At 34.5% G+C, this 19,825-nt stretch overlaps 1 protein-coding gene across 3 annotated transcripts in view; it reads right to left on the bottom strand.

Moving 5' to 3' along the window:
* Nucleotides 1–19,825, bottom strand: part of STXBP5L (syntaxin binding protein 5L) — a 372,896-nt gene that overhangs the window by 201,474 nt on the left and 151,597 nt on the right. For all 3 annotated transcript variants that reach the window (XM_045294276.1, XM_004709789.4, XM_004709790.3), the window contains exons 7-8: nt 19,025–19,108; nt 14,710–14,833 (exon numbers count right to left, since the gene is read on the bottom strand). In XM_045294276.1, coding sequence (XP_045150211.1) covers nt 14,710–14,833; nt 19,025–19,108 — 208 coding nt within the window. The remainder of the gene's footprint in view (nt 1–14,709; nt 14,834–19,024; nt 19,109–19,825) is intronic.

Here is a 19,825-nt window from a genome sequence, read left to right as displayed (position 1 = left end):
ACACTACAGCACTAGAGCTGGAGGAGCCATGTGGAGACCCATGCCAGCCAGCACTGAGATGCTTCTACCACCACTGGATCCACAAGACTCTTCACCCATTGAACTGTGATCTTCCTGCATTTGGCATCATTGCATATGTTTTTGTGAGTCTGAAGAGGACTTTATAGATTGGTCTCGGACATATGGGCTAATATTCAACTTAAGGACTTGATCTGGACTGGGCTGGAATGTTTTCTCAATGTTCAATTGCTCTTGTATATAGAGCTCTTTCTTATACACATTAGTGTCTATGATTTGTTTCTCAAGTCTACCCAGACTAACATTCTGTGTTTGCCAATGGGAACCCTGGTTGCATTGTGGTTACATGTTGGGCTGCAAAATTCAAAGGTAAGCTATTCAAAACCACCAGCCACTTCACGGTAGAAAGATGGGGCTTTTCCATTCCCACTAATAGTAACCGTCTCAGAAACTCACAGGGCATATCTAACCCTGTCCAATAGTCACTCAGAGTTGGCATCCAGTTGATTACAGTGAATTTGTTTGTTGTATTGTGGGAAGTTTTGTTTCCTTTACACTTAGGTACAGTCCATACTGAAGGATGCAATCTGGTTTTCATCAGTATGTGCCTCTAGCCCTCTTTGCTTTCATCAAGCAAAGTTGTATTATTTGTATATCATGGGTCGTTTATGAACCTTCCTCCAATCCTGATGCCACGTTCTTCTTCATATATTCCAGCTTCTCAGATTATTTGTTCGGCACAGTCTGAACAGTAAGGTGTAAGGGAAAAATGCTGACACAAACTTTTCCTGATTTTAAACCCTGACATAGTTAAATGCCAATCCAGTTCTTTTTGATACAGTGACTCTATGTATTTTGTCCATCATCTTTTGATGCTTCTTGCACAGTCCATATTTTATCTACAGAATCCTTTAATATTACAACTCAAGGATGATTTTTTCCCTTCATTTCTTTCAGCTTGAGGAATTCTGAGCATATTACTCCATTTTGGCTTTCTTACTGCAGGTGTTTTCACATTTCATTATAAAACTTTGTCTTCTCAAGGAGACCTTTGAAATCTCCTACTCAGCTCTTTTAGTTAATCATTTCTTCTAGTCATTTTAGCTTCTCTAAATTCTAGAGCAGGAGTTGGGAATGTCCAGTGAGTCATAAAAGGCTTGAAAAACCATCAATACCAGCTAACATCACATGTCTCACCAAAGAGATTGATGCTTGATGGTAACACTTCACATTCTTCATCACTAACTTTCATGGGTGGGACATAAATTTAAATAGTATCCTATTAACTGGTCTTCCTTGTAAGCATAGGATATTATCTTACCACAGATAGCATTGTATTTCAGAATAGATCTTGAAATGTTCCTTTTGGTGATGACTGTGATCACATTCTTCACATTGTAGTTTCTAGCATAGGAAACTATATGATTGACTTAATATGGTCAAAATCAGTCCATCTCAGTTCATTGATGTCTAGTAATTGATCTTTATGTGTTCCGTTTTATGTTGGACATTTTCTAATTTTTCTAGAGTCATACTTTTACATTCTACATTCCTATTATTAATGGATGTTTGCAGCTGTTTCTGTAATTTTCACATAAATGCAATAATTTCCACATTGCCACATTAGCAAAGAAAGTACAGAGAGCTTTACTTCATTAACATCAGAAAGGTTGAGTACACTGTGAGGAAGCAACACTTTCCAAGTCATATTTTGAGTTCCTTCCAACCTGAGGGGCTCATCTCTGACACTAGGTCAGAAAATGTTCTGGTATCATTTATATTTTCAGTGGCTAAATTTTCAGAAGTGGACTGCTTTCTTTTTCTTCCTACTCTTTCTTAGTCTGGACATTACACTGAAATCTGTCCACCACGAGTGAGACTGTTGGTATATGAAATAATCATGGTGGCATAGTTTCTAGCATCATAGCAACAAATAATTTAGTATGACAAAAATGACAGATGGATTATGGAATATTCCCTTATACATTTAATCAATTGTTCATTGTTTATGTTAATAATTTGTGTCAACTCTCTTTTTTCTTTACTTGTTCAATTTGGCTAGAGCTTTATAAACTTTATTGGATGTTTTCAAAGTTCTCTTTTGCTTTCATTCATCATTTTTAAAATCTGTTTTCAATTGCATTAATATCTATTCTATTCTAATTTTAATAATTTCCTTAATTATGCTGGCTTTGAGTTTCATTTCCTTTGCTTAGTTAAAAAAGACTATGTGTATTAGGTGAAAGATTACATAACAAACTAATTTTCCTGTCAATAGTTCATAAACAAATTGTTCTGTTGCATTGGTTGCCATCCCTGAAATGTGTCAGTACTTTCCCCTTTTCCCCTGGGCTCCTAGTTTCCATTCATCTCATTTCTATATCTATTCTTCCTGATTTTTTCACCTTTGGTTTGGGGTAAATGTTGCCTTTTTGGTCTCATACAGTTGATTATTTTGAGGAGTACATACTTTGTGTTGTCTGTTTTATAGTCCAATCTATTATTTGGTTGGAATGTGGCCTCTGAGAGTGTCCCCGGTTTCAAATTAAAAGGTTTGATCAGGAAAATTTTCTCAGGGGTTTCTCTATTCTCTTTCTGAACAGTAAGTATAATCTTGTCTTGGTGTCTGGATTTGGACCTTGTTATTTTCTTTTCTTTTTAACCCAGTCTAACCAGGACTTTCTATCAGCAAGATCAGTGTGGGAAGTAGCTGTTGCCAGGTACCATCTAGTTCAGTGGTTCTCAACCTTCCTAATGCCAGGACCCCTTAATACAGTTCATGTTGTGGTGACCCCCAACCATAAAATTATTCTTGTTGCTACTTCATAACTGTAAGTTTGATACTGTTATGAATTATAATGTACATATCTGATATGCAGGATGTATTAGGTGACCCAGTGAAAGGGTCATTCGACTCCCAAAAGGGTCGCTACCCACAGGTTGAGAACCACTGAAGTACTCTGATGTCAAATGAGAAGGGGTTATAGTTCATGTGGAACTTAGTCTTTTGGATTAAATAATTCTTTATGCTTATTATTGTCTTTGTATGTTTATCTAGATAAGATAGGTGGGATAACCAATCCAAAGGAGAAAACAATTGACCGATGGTTTGGGGAGGACATGGGAGAGGGGTAGGCAGGAGAAAAGAAGCGGGGTGTCAATAAACCCAGGGACAAGGGAACAACCTGTGATCTAAAATTGATGGTGAGGAGGACATAGAATGTCTGGTGGGACTTGATCAAGGGCAATGTATCCAAGAGAAATTACTGAAACCCAAATGAAGGCTGAACATGATAGTGGAACAAGAGGAAAGTAAAAGGAAATAGAAGAAAGAACTAGGAGGCAAGGGGCATTTATAGAGGTCTAACTGCAGACAAGTACATATGTAAATATATTTATATATAATGATAGGGAAATATATCTATGTAAATATATTTATATGTTAAGTATTAAGGTAGCAGATGGACATTGGGCCTCTACTCAAGTACTCCCTCAACACAAGAACACTTTCTTCTAATAATCTAGCATTCTGTGATAACCTTTCCTGCACGATCGCTGAAGACAAAATGGGTGCATAAGCAAATGTGGTAAAGAAAGCTGATAGTGCCTGGCTATCCAAAGATATAGCATTTGGGGTGTTAAAGGCTTGAAGATTAAACAAGCGGCCATCTAGCTGAGAAGCAACAAAAACCACATGGAAGAAGCACACCAGCCTGTGTGATCATGAGGTGTCCCTGGGATCAGGTATCAGGCATCTAAGACCCAGAACCAAAAATCATATCATTGTGAATAAGGGGAAAGGCAGAGTGAAGACCAAAAGCCCATCTGTAGACAATTCGACATCCCCTCACAGAAAGGTCACAAGGAAGAGACAAGTCAGTCAGGGTGCAGTATAGCATCGATGAAACATACAACTTTCCTCTAGTTCTTTAATGCTTCCTCCCCCCAGCAATCATGACCCTGATTCTACCTTACAAATCCGGCTACACCAGAGCATGTACACTGGTACAGGTAAGAGCTTGAAGTTCCAGGAATCCAGGACAGATAAACCCCTCAGGACCAATAATGAGAGTAGTAATACCAGGAGGGTAAAGGTAAGGTGGGCAGAGAAAGGGGGAACTGATCACAATGATCTACATATAACTCCCTACATATAACTCCCTGGGGGATGGACAACAGAAAAGTGGGTGAAGGGACATGAAAAAATAATTATAAATTATCAAGGGTTCACAAGGGAAAGAGGGGAGGGGAGGGGGGAAATAAACTGATCCCAAGGGCTCAAGTAGAAAGAAAATGTTTTGGAAATGGTGATGGTAGCATATGTACAAATGTACTTGACACAATGGAAGGATGTATGGATTGTGATAATAGCTGTATGAGCCCCAATAAAATGATTTAAAATAAATAAATACTTCTTTATGTCTTTGCTTTTTAAATGTTTTCTATACTACTATGTGAAGAGACAAAAAGACGCTTAGATGTTAGCTCAAAACTTTCAAAGTCTCCACACGTTATTCACCAGTACAAGATATAGAACATTATGAATTGTGTTTTTCCAATTGACTGACATGTCCTGGAGGTTATAGTACTTGGCTTTCAGGTCCTGTGATTCAGTCCCAATGTCTAGGTAGTTTCTATAACTGTACTCCTACTTGCTATGTTATATTAATTTACATGGAACATTTGAAAATAGATATGTATTTGTCACTTTGTGTTTAATGTATTTCACCCTCCAGATTCATCTGTGTTTTATGGATTCATCCTTCTTTATCATTCTGAAGTATTGTACCAGTTACTTTATCCATGCATCCACTGATAAACATTTAAGTTGTTTCTGTCTTTTTGCTATTAAAGAATAATGTTTTCATGAACATGAATTTGCATGTCTATCTGTGTCACTGCTCTTATTTTTATAGTTTATGTACCTAGGAATGGGAATGTTAGTGAAACATCATATTGTTTTCCTTACTGCTTGTACCATTCTGTAGTCTCGCCATATTGTTTTCTTTATTGCTTGTATCATTCTGAAGAGCCTCAGTCTTACGACAGCTTCACTAGGATTAGATGTTATGTTTTTCTTTTTCTTTTTTTCAATGCCATTGTGTGCAGGTAAAGTAGTATCTTCTTGTAGTTTTGTTTGCATTTCTTTACTGGCTAATGATCAGAAATATATTCCATGTGTTTGTTAGTCATCTGAATATCTTTTTGGTGAAGTCCCGGTTTATATCATTTACCCATTTTTATAATTGATTTTTTGTCTTATTGAGGTGTTGACATTTTCTGTAAAATTTACAGGTTACATCATTGTTAGCTATATCATAGTCAAAATTTTTTCCCAGTCTGTAGGTACTGTTTTAACTCTTTTGATGGAAATGCAATAGGATAGGGTAGAACTGCTCCTGTGGGTTTCCAAGGCTACAAACCTTTATGGAAGCAGAAAGCCTCATCTTTCTCCCATGGAGCAGAGGGTGTGTTCAAATTGCTGACTGATGGTTAGCAGCTCAGAAGGTAGTAACCCACTTAACCACCAGAGATTCTTAGTGTGCACCTTAAGTAAGTAAAAGCATATGCAAATCCTCTAATGAGTTTAAGACAATTGTTCAATTTCAGTGTATCCAGCTTCTTGTAAGTTCCTGTTTCCTGTTTCTCTTGAGGTGAATCTGGAACTGCTTCTTGTTGGTATTTTGACAGACAATTTAGCAGCTAAAATGTCTTCACTTTTTCTGTTTCTCTCTTGGAATAATTTTGTATATGTAGGTGTTAATTGATATTAATTTCAAAAATTTAATTCTTAAAGACAGGTAATTCTTAAATAACAGGTAACAAACAGTAAGAGATTTAAATAGCCAATTACATTGCTGAGTCTTACACCAACTTAGAAAAACTGTACTGTTGTGGAGCAACGTACAGTTTTATTAATTGATAACATATTTGTGGGGTAGTGAAACCACCAGCTTCTCTTTAGGAGGAAGACAGGGCTTTCTCATTCTGTAAAAAGTTAAAGCCCTCTTGAATTTTTGGTATATGTTTCTCTGTTTTTAAGCAGATGAAAACCAGGATTGATGAACCTATAGAAATAGCAAGTAAAATAAAGGTTCCTGGGGGGAGGGGTACAGTGGAGATGGGGTAGGTAATGGGGAGATGATGTTCTTGAATAGATGTTCATGGGGAGTTCATGAAGGAAAAGAATATTTTGACATTGATTGTAGTAGCCATTGGACAATGTTGCTTGATGTGATTGAACTATGGAACTATATGTTATCTTATTGGTTCCCAATAAAATGATTTTGAAAAAAATAAGCTTGACGGATGAGAAATTGGGAACCTAATATATTACTCATAGAAATATAAAATTTTATCATCACTGTTTAACAGTTTTCCCGAATGATTACTAATATAGGGGTCTTCAAAAAGTTTGTGGAAAAATGGAACCAAAACATAATGTAATTTTCCATAAATTTTTGAAGGTATAAACTATTGGGACTTTAGACTCTATTCTTCCCAGGCACACAACATCCTTCATAGGTCATACCATAAGAACTTGATGTGGAAACCCCACAAAGTGAACTGGGCTTGACCTCAAACTAACCTGTAGCTCTTGTCTTAATGCTGAAACTCCTAAATGTATCAGAACTAGATGACTGAAATTTCAAGATCTGCCAATTGTTGGACTTTGGTGTGGATCAGTTGCCCTGAAGGTACCCAATGAATGGTGACCTATAATTACCATATGTTTACTATCTTAATGCCCTCCTTAACTTATTGTGTATGTATTAATCTAGAAGACATGATTCTATCCTTATTCATTCAAAGTTTTGCCCTACCATCAACCCCCAGTGTTTATGTAAAGTGTTCAGTATCTCAAGAGTTTAATGTGTACAAGTCAAAAATTCATACATTGTGGTTCATAGCCAGTCTATACTTGCATAGTTTCCTTTCCACAACAGTGTTTTAAAGTGTACACCGTTGGTTAGACTGTCACTGTCGATAGAAGTAACTTCTAACCCAAGGTGATGGTTGATAATGTTCTCAACATAAAACAATACTGATGTCTTTAAAGTGAACCAAAACCATACATAAACTATAGATATATTAATGGATTTGGGGCTCGTGGTTAGTATCAGCCCAAATCTAAAAAACTTACTTCTTATGACATGGCCTTGCTTGATGCTCACCTTCATAAAGAGATCACTGAAGATATGGGTGATATATCAAAGTGTGGTGAAGAAACCATGTGGAACCTGGCTATCAGAAAGAATAACCTCTGGGATCTTAAAAGCAGCCATTTAAGTGAAGAAAACCTCTGGGATCTTCAAAAAAGCAGCCATTTAAGTGAAGAATCAACTAAGTGCACACAGAAGAAGCACATCAACTTGTGTTATCCAAGAATTATAAATAACAAAATCCAAATAGGAAGGTTTGTGTGCAATTTGGACATTAAATAAGGAGCACTCAAGAAAAATCAATGCATGAATTGTGGTTCTGGAGAAGAATATTGAAAGTACCATGGACAAAAAGGACATGGCTAAAAGGATAAACAAATTTGTCTTGGAAGAAGTATGCCAGAGTGCTTGTTAGAGGCAAGGGTGGCAAGTCTTAGTCATACATATTTTGGGCATGTTGTCAGGAGAGACCAGTCCTTAGAGAAGGACATCATGCTTGGCAAAGTGGAGGAGCAGCAAAAAGGAGGAAGGCCCTCAGCAAGATAATGGACACAGTGGCTGCAACAATGGGCTCAGGTGTAGGAACAATTGTAAGGATGGTGCAGGTCTGTGCACTGTTTAGTTCTGTGGCATGGAAGGGTCACTATGGGTTGGTATTGACTCAATGACACTTAACCACAAGGACAACAAATCCTAAGGAGGGAATGGTATGAGCTTAAATTGTAACATCTAGTTTACAGAAGGATATGGATGACAGTAAGAGCCCCAAATCCATTTGCAGGATCCACACATGAATTAAACCTCTGGTGAATCCTCTCTGGCCATAGACCAGTGATGTGAATATCCTTGCTATCAACAGAATAGAGTGGGTTGTGTTTTGTTTTCTTCGTATTTGTTTGGTATGTTTTTCTGTATATGAAATCCAGATAGGTAAAACTATAGAGATGGTGACTGCATTGATGGTTTCTTGTGGGACATGTTAGGAAAATGGGGAGCTGATAACGAGTACAAGAAAGAAGTAAATGTTCTAAAATGGATTGTGGAGACAACTGTACAACTCTTTTTAATATGAATGAATTATTGAAATTGTATGATGTGTCAATTATATGCCAATAAAACTTAAAAAAAATAAGTTAATTTAAATTCTAATGAAAGACACACATTAAAACAAACAAACATAACCCCAGTAGTTCATAGCACACAACCTGGGCAATCAAGGGCTGTGTAGCAACTAGGTCAAAAGGTTCAATTAGGAACCTAGTACTGACCATATTTTCCCTTTGGGTTCTCTTGTAAGTATTGTTAAGCATTTTTTTCCTGATGGGAGGTTTCCTCTTCCATTTACTCACCAACAGAAATTGCCTTCTCTGAGACCTGAGACCTCTCCCCTTCCTAATTCAATTTCCAGTAAGGTTTGCTTACCACTCTTGTAGGAGTGTCTGTTGATTGGTGGTGGCCTCAGCACAATATTCTATGGTAACAATTGTACAGCCCTTTCCTTCTCCCCACAAGCTGAAAAACTGACCCCAGATGAGATGTTTCCTCTATTGAAGTGGGTTTTAAGGTGCACATATAGAATGTGATATATGATTCATGAACACAAAGCAGGCACTCTACACCTTACTGCCTGAGAAGTTGATGGCCAATTTTGTTGTTTCCATTTATTGGCCATTATGAATAATGTTGCTATGGACATTTGTTTGTAATTTTTGGATGGATATATTTCTTTTGATTATGTACCTAGAGTGCAGTTGGTAACTTTATGAAGAGGCATCAAAACTCTTTTTAATATGATTGAATTATTGAACTGTATGATGTCAATTATATGCCAATAAAATTATTTAAATTAAGTGAATTTAGACTCTAATTAAAGGCACACATTAAAATAAACAACAAAATAGCCCTCAACAGATAAATAAGATATAGTATTATTTATATAATAGAATATTATTCAGAAATGACAAAGAAATGCTGATGCATGCTACAAGGAAGATGAGTTGGAAAACATGGGAAGTGAAAAAAATAATTAAGCACCTGACAACTATCCAAAAGATTGAAGGTTCAAACCCATACAGAGGTGCCTCAGAAGATAACTCAGCTGATCTGTTCCAGAAAATGTTATGAAACAGTTCTACTCTGCACATATGGGTTCATCATGAGTCAGACTCAACCAACAACAACAAGGCACAAATGACTACATATCATATTATTCAAGTCTATTTATATTAAGTGCCCAGGATAAGCATATATAGATAGAAAGAAAGAAGATTATTAGTTATCTGGGGCTATAGGAGCTGGGATGGGAATGATTGTTAATAAGTATGGGATTTTTGTTTACATAAATTTGAATATATTAAAATTCACCAAATTGTGTACTCAAATGAGTGAATTATACTGAATTATATAATTACTGTAAATGAATTTCTCCCTAGTCACTGCCCCCAGATTTGTAGAGTGGAGCCTGTGAGAGTAGAGCCTTGGGGAATCTTCATTTGTTGATGGGACATAACAGGAAATGGGAGGGAACAGCTCCCAAGAAGACCTCCTAGTAATCGGAACTTGGAATGTATGAAGTATTAGTCTAGGAAATTTTAAAGTCATCAAAATGAAATGGAATGCATAAAGATAGATATCCTAGGTGTTAGTGAGCTGAGATGAACTGATAGTGGACCTTTTGAATCAGAAAATCTTATGGCATACTATGCATGGAATGATACAATTAAGAGGAATGGCAATGACTGATTGTCAAAAAAGGATATTTTGAGATCTATCCTGAAATACAATGCTGTTTGTGATAGGATTGTATTGCTCTGCCTACAAGGAAATCTATTCAATACAACTTTAATTAAAATTTATGCACCAATCATGAAGGCTAGTGATGAAAAAGTTGAAGAATTCTACGTCTTCAGTCTGAAATTGATTAAATATGTAATTAAGATGTATTGATAATTATTGACCAATATATAGATTAATATGTGGTGAATTAACATATTTACAATATTGTATATACCTATGTATATTTTTATGTACCCATAGGATTGGTTTTTCTTATCCTTATTTTATATCCCTGGAAATAAATAATACTGCACATTTATTTTAAGGTTTATGGTTAGTTATTTTGTGAGTGTGGTTGTTGAAAATATTCTAGTCATTATATTTTGTTTTGTAAACAGAATTCTCTTATTAACGTTTTTCTAAGTAATTTTTGTTTTTCAGGTGTGCAATTATATTACCTAAGTTAATTATAATTTAAATTATCTTTATAAACTTTACATATCATATTTATTTTTCAAATCTATATATATTTACTCATATTTGCAAGAACATGCCAAATAATAGTGGTAATGTGGAAACCCCTTTGTTCTATTTCTGAGTAATACAATGTAATAATTTTGCTATTAAGTATTGTTATAGATATGATTAAAGATTATATGTGTGTTCTGAGGAGGGCATTGTGATGCAAGAATATATAATTAAAGCCATAATAATTTACACTGAATAGATCATTGTCTGAAGAAACCACTTTCCAAAGGCAATAACATCAGAGGGCATAGCTCAAGTGAAAAGATACTGCTCCAGCTACAATAGTTATGGACAACACCCTCTCGTCCCATCACTATTTAAGAATCCAAGTTTTATATCAAACCTGTCTTTGTAGTATAAAAATAATGAAGAAAGACTTCATTAGAGATTTCTAGTTTAGGGGACAGCAAAACTATATTTTATAGTAGTTACAGTACTTTAACAATATTCAAGATACAGTCTAAATTGTTAGAAATGGGAAAGTGTGAGGCAGAGCTATGAAGAGAGGCCAATTTTGAGGTGAGCAGATGTTGGTATTGCAGGACAAAGAGTTAAATCAGCTATTATAACCAAGCTCAATTAGGCACAAGGAAATATACTCATAATGAATGAAAAGTTGACATTTCAGCAGAGAAACAGAAATATAAAAAGTAGTAAATAGAAAAATTATTTGAGGTAATAAAATAAGGTATGAGTTCAATAATAAAACTTAAAGATACATTATGTGTTAAAACTTCAATGGTAGAGGAAACAAGCAGTGAAATTGATGATAAATCAATAGAATTTAGCCAATCTGAAATATCAAACATTTGACAGACAAGTAGCTGTGTCCCAGAAAGAGAGCAGCGAGAAATTCATTTTTAAAATAATGGTTGAAGACTTCTTCAATTTTATAAAACATATAAATGTATATATTTAAGGTGTTAAGTAAACTCTAAACTGTATAAATTTAAAGAAATTAAGTGAAGTATATCATAGTCAAATTAATAAAAGTCAACAATACAGATAAAATTTTGAAGTTAGCTCATATAACAGGATATTCTACAAAGAAGCAGTAAACTTGAATTCTTTTCATTCATAAATGATGGAGTTTAGAAGAACAGGTAATAACATCTTTGAAAACAAAACAAAAATCTGTCAACACAGAGATCAACAACTAATTTTTAAAATTCAAGAATTAAAACAAAAAAGTAATATATAAAATATTTCTTTCCACCAGAATTGTACTGTAAAAGAACTGTTATATGATGGTCTTTAATCATCAGAAACAAATTAATTCTAGAAGTGAAACTATGAGAGAAAATAAAAAGGACTTTTTTCTCTTAATTAAAAAATACAGTTATTTAAAGCAATGATTATAAATTGTCTTGTGGGGTTTACAATGTATATAGATGTAATACACATAAGAACTATGGCATAAAAGACAGTGAGAGAAGGTAAAAGGACCTATATATGATTTAAGGTTTATACATTTTATGGGGAATTTTATAATATAAGCACCAATAGACTGAAAAATTAAGGAAGTATATTGCAATCCCTAGAACAAATAATTAAAGTGTCTGATCTTGTAAGATAAATATGACCATATTTAATAAAATAAAATGGTAGAGGAAACAATAGAGTAGAAAAGCGTCCATAGAGTAGAAAAGTTCTAATAAAATATTAAAACAATCCAAAATAATAAAGAAAAGGGAGGGGGAGAAAGGACGAAAGTGATGTGACCAACAGAAAACAAAGGTGTAGACCTAATTCAACCGGGAAGTACAATGAACTAAACACTCCATCTGAGAGGCAAATATAAAACCAAATCTAAACCACTTGCAGTGGAGTGTATTCCAATTTATGGCAATCCCACATGGGTCTGAGTAGAACTGTGCTCCATAATGTTTTCAGGGACTAATTTTTGAAAAGTAGATTACCAGGACTTTTATATGCATGGATACAAAAGAAGGTTCAACTAGGTATATTTACAAGGGGCATACATTAAATATAAGCACCGGTTGAACAATGGATTGCTAACTACAAGATTAGTGATTCAAACCCACCAGCTGTTTTGCAAAAGAAAGATGAAGCTATCATCTGCTCCCATAATGATTTATAGTCTCAGAAACCTAGAGAGCAGTTCTGCTCTGACCTATAGGGTTGCTATGATTCAGAATTAATTAGTTGGCAGGGAGGGCAAGGCAAACATCAGTGAAATTCAGAGGATATGATGAATATCAGCAATCGTTGGGTTGCAATCCACAAGGTCAGCTCTGTGGGAGAAAGACGGGGCTTTCTACTCCAGTAAAGAGTTACTCTTGGAAACTCACAGGGGCAATTCTACCCAGTCATATAGGCTCTTCATGAGTTGGCAGCAACTGTATGGCAGTGAGAGTTTGGGCTATGTCTAAATAACTAATCAGTCAAGGAAGAAAAAATAAGAATTAGAAATTAAACTGAACATTAATGAAAATAAAAAATGTTCCTAAGTTATAGGCTATAGCTAAAATGATACTTGCCCTAGTGGTTTAGTGGGCTAAGAACTCAGCTGTAACTACAGGGTCAATAGTTCAAACTCACCAGCACTCTGCAAGGCAAAGAAGAGACTGTTTGAGCTCCTAAAGATTTCAAGTCTCAAAACCCCAAATGGGTAGTTCTAACTCTGTCCTATAAGGTTGCTAGGAGTCAGAACTGATTCCATGGCAGTGAGCTTGTCTCTTGTTTTATGGCAAAGTGGTACTTAGAGAAAATTACTTTAGAAAATAAAAATGGCTGAAAAATAAGTAATTGTTTAACCCAAAAACTAAGACAGGGAACAAAGTAAGCCCCCAAAATATAAATATATGACAATGGATTTCTCTATTCACAAAGTCACTAGGACTTGTTTAACCAGGTCATGATGAGGCACTAGTAGTTTTAATTGTTATATTGTGATAGACACAGAAACTGATGTGGATATACTATAAATACATTAAAACATGGCATATTAAATGCCCAATAAAGTTAAAAAGAATGTTTCTACTAGCTGATTGTTATAGATGGAAATAAAAAGTTTTATAAATAAATCACATTGTAAATCATAAAAAACATAGATGTACAATGCTTTTTTTAAGGGAAACAAATCCACCATAGACCAAAAAAGTTAATACTAACATGTATAACAAATATCTATTTTAGCTTTTCTTAATGGTAATCTTTAAGTAAAGCATCTCCAAGTATAAACCTCGAAACAAAGCTTCTTGGTTAAAATGTAACAATGTATAGATGGAGCAAGCACATATGGTAAAACAAATGGAAGATCAGCACAATGTGGAATGATTTTGAGAAACTGTATGCTCTATAAGGCACCTAATACAGAAAGCACACCACTATTGTCTAGATGTGACACTATTACAAATTCTCAGGAACTATAAAATATGTATTTGATTGTTAGACTTTTAAAAATCATTTTATTGGGGGCTCTTATAACATTCCATACATCGATTGTATCAAGCATATTTGTACATATGTTGCCACCATCATTTCCAAAACATTTTCTACTTGAGCCCTTGATATAAGCTCCCTCCCCCAATTGTTAGATTTTTTAACTTGTTAGTTTTTATACTAAACCTACAATGCAAGCTAAATAGAAAACTTAGATAGCCACTAATATTTTCTAAAATAATTAGGCTATGTACATTATAGATATACATAATTGAATTTTTTAATCCTGCCCAGTTAGGTAGCCATCCAGTATGAATCCTCCCGACCCCTTTTCAATATAAAAGTTAACAATATAAATAGTATCAATAAAAAACAAAACAAAAGATCATTCTTACATTTAATGGAAGCAAATTGTAGGTATGGAAAAAAAATGGGAGAAGCAGAAAACAGCAAGCCTTAATACAGTACATGAATTAGGCCTGAAAATGAAACTTAGATAGCCCCATTCTCTCATTTGCTTCTCAACCTTAAAACCTGACAAGATTTCCTGTATTATATCATTTGCTTCAAGTACATTAACCATCCTTTATTTTTTCCTTTGAGAAGGGTTTTATGTAATAAGCACAGCTTACAAGTTGGGAAAGTGAATAAGTCTGAAAAAAGGAAGTATGGAAAGTTTGGGACACAATGTGGGAATCTGAAAGAGGTATAAACCATGTCCTAGCACCTCTCCCTACTAAATATACTATTATCATTCTTACTTCAAGTCAAGCCACCACTGTACGTCCAGTATTTTTTCTTTTGAAAGTATGTATCTCACCATGTGGAATTGTGGTCTGGAAAGGGCGAGTTGGACTTTTGAGGTTCCATAAAGTCAAGCTGCCATCTGAATGGCTGCACATGAACTGTTTGCCCTCATGATGCCAATCAATGGAATGAATAGCCTAATAAAATAACAAATAAAAAGAAGCAGATATATTTTTTAATTATTCTGAAGGAAAATGTTCAGACACAAAATTATTATAGTAATTACACTTGAACATATAGTTTGATTTTTCTGACACAGATCATGTTACATGCAGCTTCAACATGCTTACAAAAGGCTACAGAAACTATTCTGCTATGTAAAGACCAAGAGACAACCTTTTGAACAGAAAAAGGCAATACTACTTGGTTTTAAATTAGGAAAGGGATGTGTCAAGGTTGTATCCTTTCACCATACTCACTCAATTTGTATGCTGAGCAAATAATCCGAGAAGATGGATTATATAAAGAAGAACACTGTTTCAGGATTAGAGAAAGGCTCATTGTGTCAATGTGCATATGACACAACCTTGTGCTGAAATTGAGGAGGATGTGAAGTACTTTGTTAATGAAACTCAAAGACAACAGGCTTCAACATGGAGTACAACTCAAAGAAAACCATAAACTTTGGCAAATAGACAACATCATGATAAGTGAAGAAAATGTTGAAGTTGAATATTTTGAATCCAAATATCTATTTTGGATTCAAAGTGCTCATGGAGGCAGCAATAAAGAAATCAAGTGTAAAAGACCTCTTTAAAGTGCTATAGAACAAAGATGTCTGTGTTAGGCTGGGTTGACTGGAGAAACAAATCCAGACACACTTATATGTGTATCAGAGAGAGCTTTATATCAAAGAGCAATTGTATATTGAGAAAACATCCAAGCCCAGTCCAGATCAAGTCCATGTGTGTGATATTAGCCTATATGTCCAATACTAGTTCATAAGTTCCTCTTCAGACTCACACAGCACATGCAATGATGCTGAATGCAAGAAGATCACAGGCCGGTGGGTGTAAAGTCTTGTGGATCCAATGCCAGTGGAAGCATCTCAGAGCTGGCTCCTCCAGCTCTCTGAGTGTGGCTCCTCAACAGGAAGGTGAAGCAGAGAGAGTTTGTGGCCTGGTGCCTCCCAGGAGAAAGGGAGGAAGTTCCCAGAATCCTCATGAGATGGCCATACCCACAAGGAAAAGCATCATCAGGCTGTGACCTGATTGACATGCTAGACTCCACCCCTTCACTCTTAATAATCCTCAAATTGACATGAGATTCTGTAACTATCACAATGTCACTTTGAGGATTAAGGTGAACCTGACCCAAACCATAGTATTTTTGATTGTCTCATATGCATGTGAATGCTAGGCAGTAAATAAGACCAAAGAAGAATTGATGCATTTGAATTATGATACGGGTGAAGAATATTGAAAATAACTTGGACTGCCAAAACAAACAAATGTCTTGGGGGAAGTACAACCAGAATGCTCCCTAGAAGTGAGGATGGAGACTTCATCATATAAACTTTGGACATAGTATCAGGAGGGGCCAAGTATAGGGTCAGTATTAAAAGACCTTTGAGGAGATGTAGTGAGTGATAACAGTGGCTGCAACAATGGCCTTAAACATAACAATTTTGAGAATGGTATAGGACTGGGCAGGGTTTCTGTTGTATGAAGGATTTCTGGCTCAAACTGACTTGATGCCACATAACAACAACAACAACAACAACAACAAAGGGGTCAGAGGAATAGGGACTAGTTAAAAGTCTCCTTGAGTGGTCCAGGCAAAGGATAACAACCCTTATTAGGGCACTAAAAGAAGGAATGAAAAAAGAGAAGCAATAACTGAGAGAAAACAAAAAAGCACAATCAAGACTGTTATAAAACTGTAAGCAGATGATATATGAAGAACAATCAAGTATTACTCTAAGAATTCTAAATCAAATTAACTAATTAGAATTTTAAAACTAAAAATAGAATATGGAAAGAGGATTAGGTCTTTAAAAAAATACAATGCCAATTGGGAATTTTATTTGAATTCATCTAAGAGACTGTTAAATGTTTGGGCCTAGCACTCAGGAGCCCGGTCAATATAAGAAATATGGAAACTTAAAAAATCTATAACCTAAAGAAAATATTTGAAATGGGCAATGATAAGAATATAAATAAAAATTGGAGGACAGGTGAAAGACTGAAGACATAAAACCCTGAAGAATGTCTGTAATTATACGAAGAGCTAAGAAAATAACAAGTGATTAAGAAAGAAGAAATAGACAATGAAGTCAAAATTGACAGACCAGGGAAAATAATATTTTAAGGTGGGACTGATGTAAAGCCATAGGGGTAGTGAGAAACTTTAAGAGTAAGAAGATATTACAATGCATTCATTATAATGAAGAAATCATTGTTGACTTATCAGGTAAGTATATGGAATGTTCTCGAGATATAAGGAGTGTTGACTGTTTGAAATATCTTGCGATAATCTGAAGTATAGTTAATACATCTGTTATAATGCTTGGATAGATAATTATGCACTAAGTAGATAGATAATAGATGTATACACCTATAATGTATTTTCACAAATAAGGTACCCATGTAGATGGCACATACACACATAATCTGTATAGTATACATAAGAAACTAACATGTAAGTGAGTTGCACAGCTTTCTAAAAACCATATAATTCATTAATTATTTGTATGAAAATATACATATGTATCATGTGATTTAAATTCTTAATAACTTAATAATATTAAATTAATATTTAATTTAATAATTTAAATTTTGTATAAGGTAGGTATATTGAACTATTCTAAAGACTAATATAAACCGACTCTTCTTGATATGATTGCATTATTGAATTGTATGACATATGGATGAAGTGCCAATAAAACTTAAAAAAAGACTAATGTTAACCATTATTAATCTTTATTTAAATATTTCATTGCGAAATTACTTTTACTAATTTTCAAAGGTTAAAGGTTTTCCATACTTCTTTAGCCAGCAAGAAAACTTGCTGGTTCATCATTTCGCACTGGATTTTCTTTTCAATGGTTTACTCTTAGTTCATCTTGGTAAGCTCTCACATTTTACTTGAATTCTCATCTAGTTTCTGGTTTTGAGAGAGGGGGAAAATCTCTATTCTCCATCTTTATGCCTTGTAAATTTTTGAAAAATATAGTAATATCTAGAACTTTGTTTCTTTATGATTCTAAATGCCCTAGAAGTTATAATGAATATAATCATAAACATCACTTGCCAGATTATTTTTTCACCTATTATGATCAAATTATTCAGCTGCTCTATCCTTCACTTTTGAACTCTTTACCAATATAACTGTCTTGCATATGCAGGAAAACCTTAGTTTGTCAGAACCACTAAGAAATGAATTACAGAGTTTATTAGCTAGCTGAAGTCTTATATTTAAGCACCAACACTTAAAAAAATTACTATTAAGGGCTAGAAAGGAGTACACAAAGTATCCCCAGGTTACATTTGGTGATATTTTTCATTCTTTTCCTTAGGAAGTGTTCAAAAATAAATGTACTGTTTGCTTGTTTGCTTTTAACTTTCGTTTTTGCCCCTCTTTGCATCAGTGCTGCCTTAAATGCTTTGATATTCTTGCCATATAAACATATCATTCTTTAAATTTAATTGAGGGCACAAGTAACCATGTTTATTTCCACAGCTTCCAGCCTCACTGTTTCACATTAGCCTCTTATGAAGAGGGATATAATTAATGGCTTGAAATCAATCTCTGAACTGATATGCCATCACAGAGACTATATCTTGACAAATGATAGCTCATTGTTTCCACTCAATGAAAACATAACCAAAACTCAATTATGTATATATTTCAAGATGTAATTGACATGTAATATTAAAAATTTTTGTTCTAAGAAAGCAACTATTAGAAGATAAGACTTTTTAAACTGAACACTTAACTTTTTCTATTACAGGGAACACATTTTCAAAGGAAGTTATGAAAAGAGTCCTTAGAAACTTAATACCAATGAGGTAAAACATAAGCATAGAGTTTAAAAGATGAAAAAGGAATTGAGACAAATTTAGGGGTACAGTGGAGATGAATAGGCACCAAAATATAAAAAATGCCAACCAGAGCCCAGAAATAGTCAACTGAGGCAGAGTCCCATGCCAGAGAAGAACCCAGATTTGGAATTCGGACAAAGGTTGAAAGAAAGTGGAAGACATTGAGTCAGAATACGACAGTTAGCCAGGGACCAAAAAAAAGTTAAAAAGTTACAAATCTTAAAGACAGAAAATAGGCACAGAGTCACAGTACCATTTTAAAGTATTTTAATAGAAGTCACTTACCTCATCATAATAAACTCTCAGTTCTGCCCTTTTAGATTTCAAATCCCAGAATACTACAGTACCATTTTCATATCCAATTAACAGCTGGAAAACATTAGAATAATTCTTTTTAAATTTTTGAATATTAATTTTAAGGTTTCAAATAAAGGTCAATGTTAAAGTAAAATCATACCGCACAACAGAACTTTACATAGAGTATCAAGCTTCCTAGAATATAAATATAGGTTTGATAAACTTAAAAATAAGCAAATAAATTCTGCTTCAATATTAATATTTACCAATGTATTCTACCTATTTCCAATGAGGCTTTGAGGAGGCATGTAAATATACTATATATGGCACAATATAAAAATAAATGAGAAAATTGGGTTAGAAAATAGTAAGAGAAAATGGGATAAGTGAATATATGCAATTTATGTGGCATTAGATTTTATGTACTTGAAAAATGTGGCCACAAATTTGGCTTTAAATTTCTATATACCCAATTTCCGTTTCTCTTTGTTTTAAGCCAGAATTTCACAATGGTCATTTTTAAAATAGTTTTATTAGGGTCTCATACAACTCTTATCACAATCCATACATACATCAATTGTGTAAAGCACATTTGTACATTCATTGCCCTCATCATTCTCAAAGCATTTTCTCTATACTTAAGCCCCTGGCATCAGGTCCACATTTTTTAACCCTCCCTCCCACCACCCCCTCCCTCATGAATCCTTGATAATTTATAAATTATTATTTTGTCATATCTTGACCTGTCCGATGTCTCCCTTCACCCACTTTTCTGTTGTCTGTCCCCCA

Source organism: Echinops telfairi, unplaced genomic scaffold (assembly GCF_000313985.2).
Source record: "Echinops telfairi isolate 266 unplaced genomic scaffold, ASM31398v2 ScPeMD7_3509;HRSCAF=4178, whole genome shotgun sequence".
NCBI lineage: Eukaryota > Metazoa > Chordata > Mammalia > Afrosoricida > Tenrecidae > Echinops > Echinops telfairi.
Note: the sequence above shows the minus strand (reverse complement) of the source record. Positions and strands in the feature narration are given on the sequence as shown.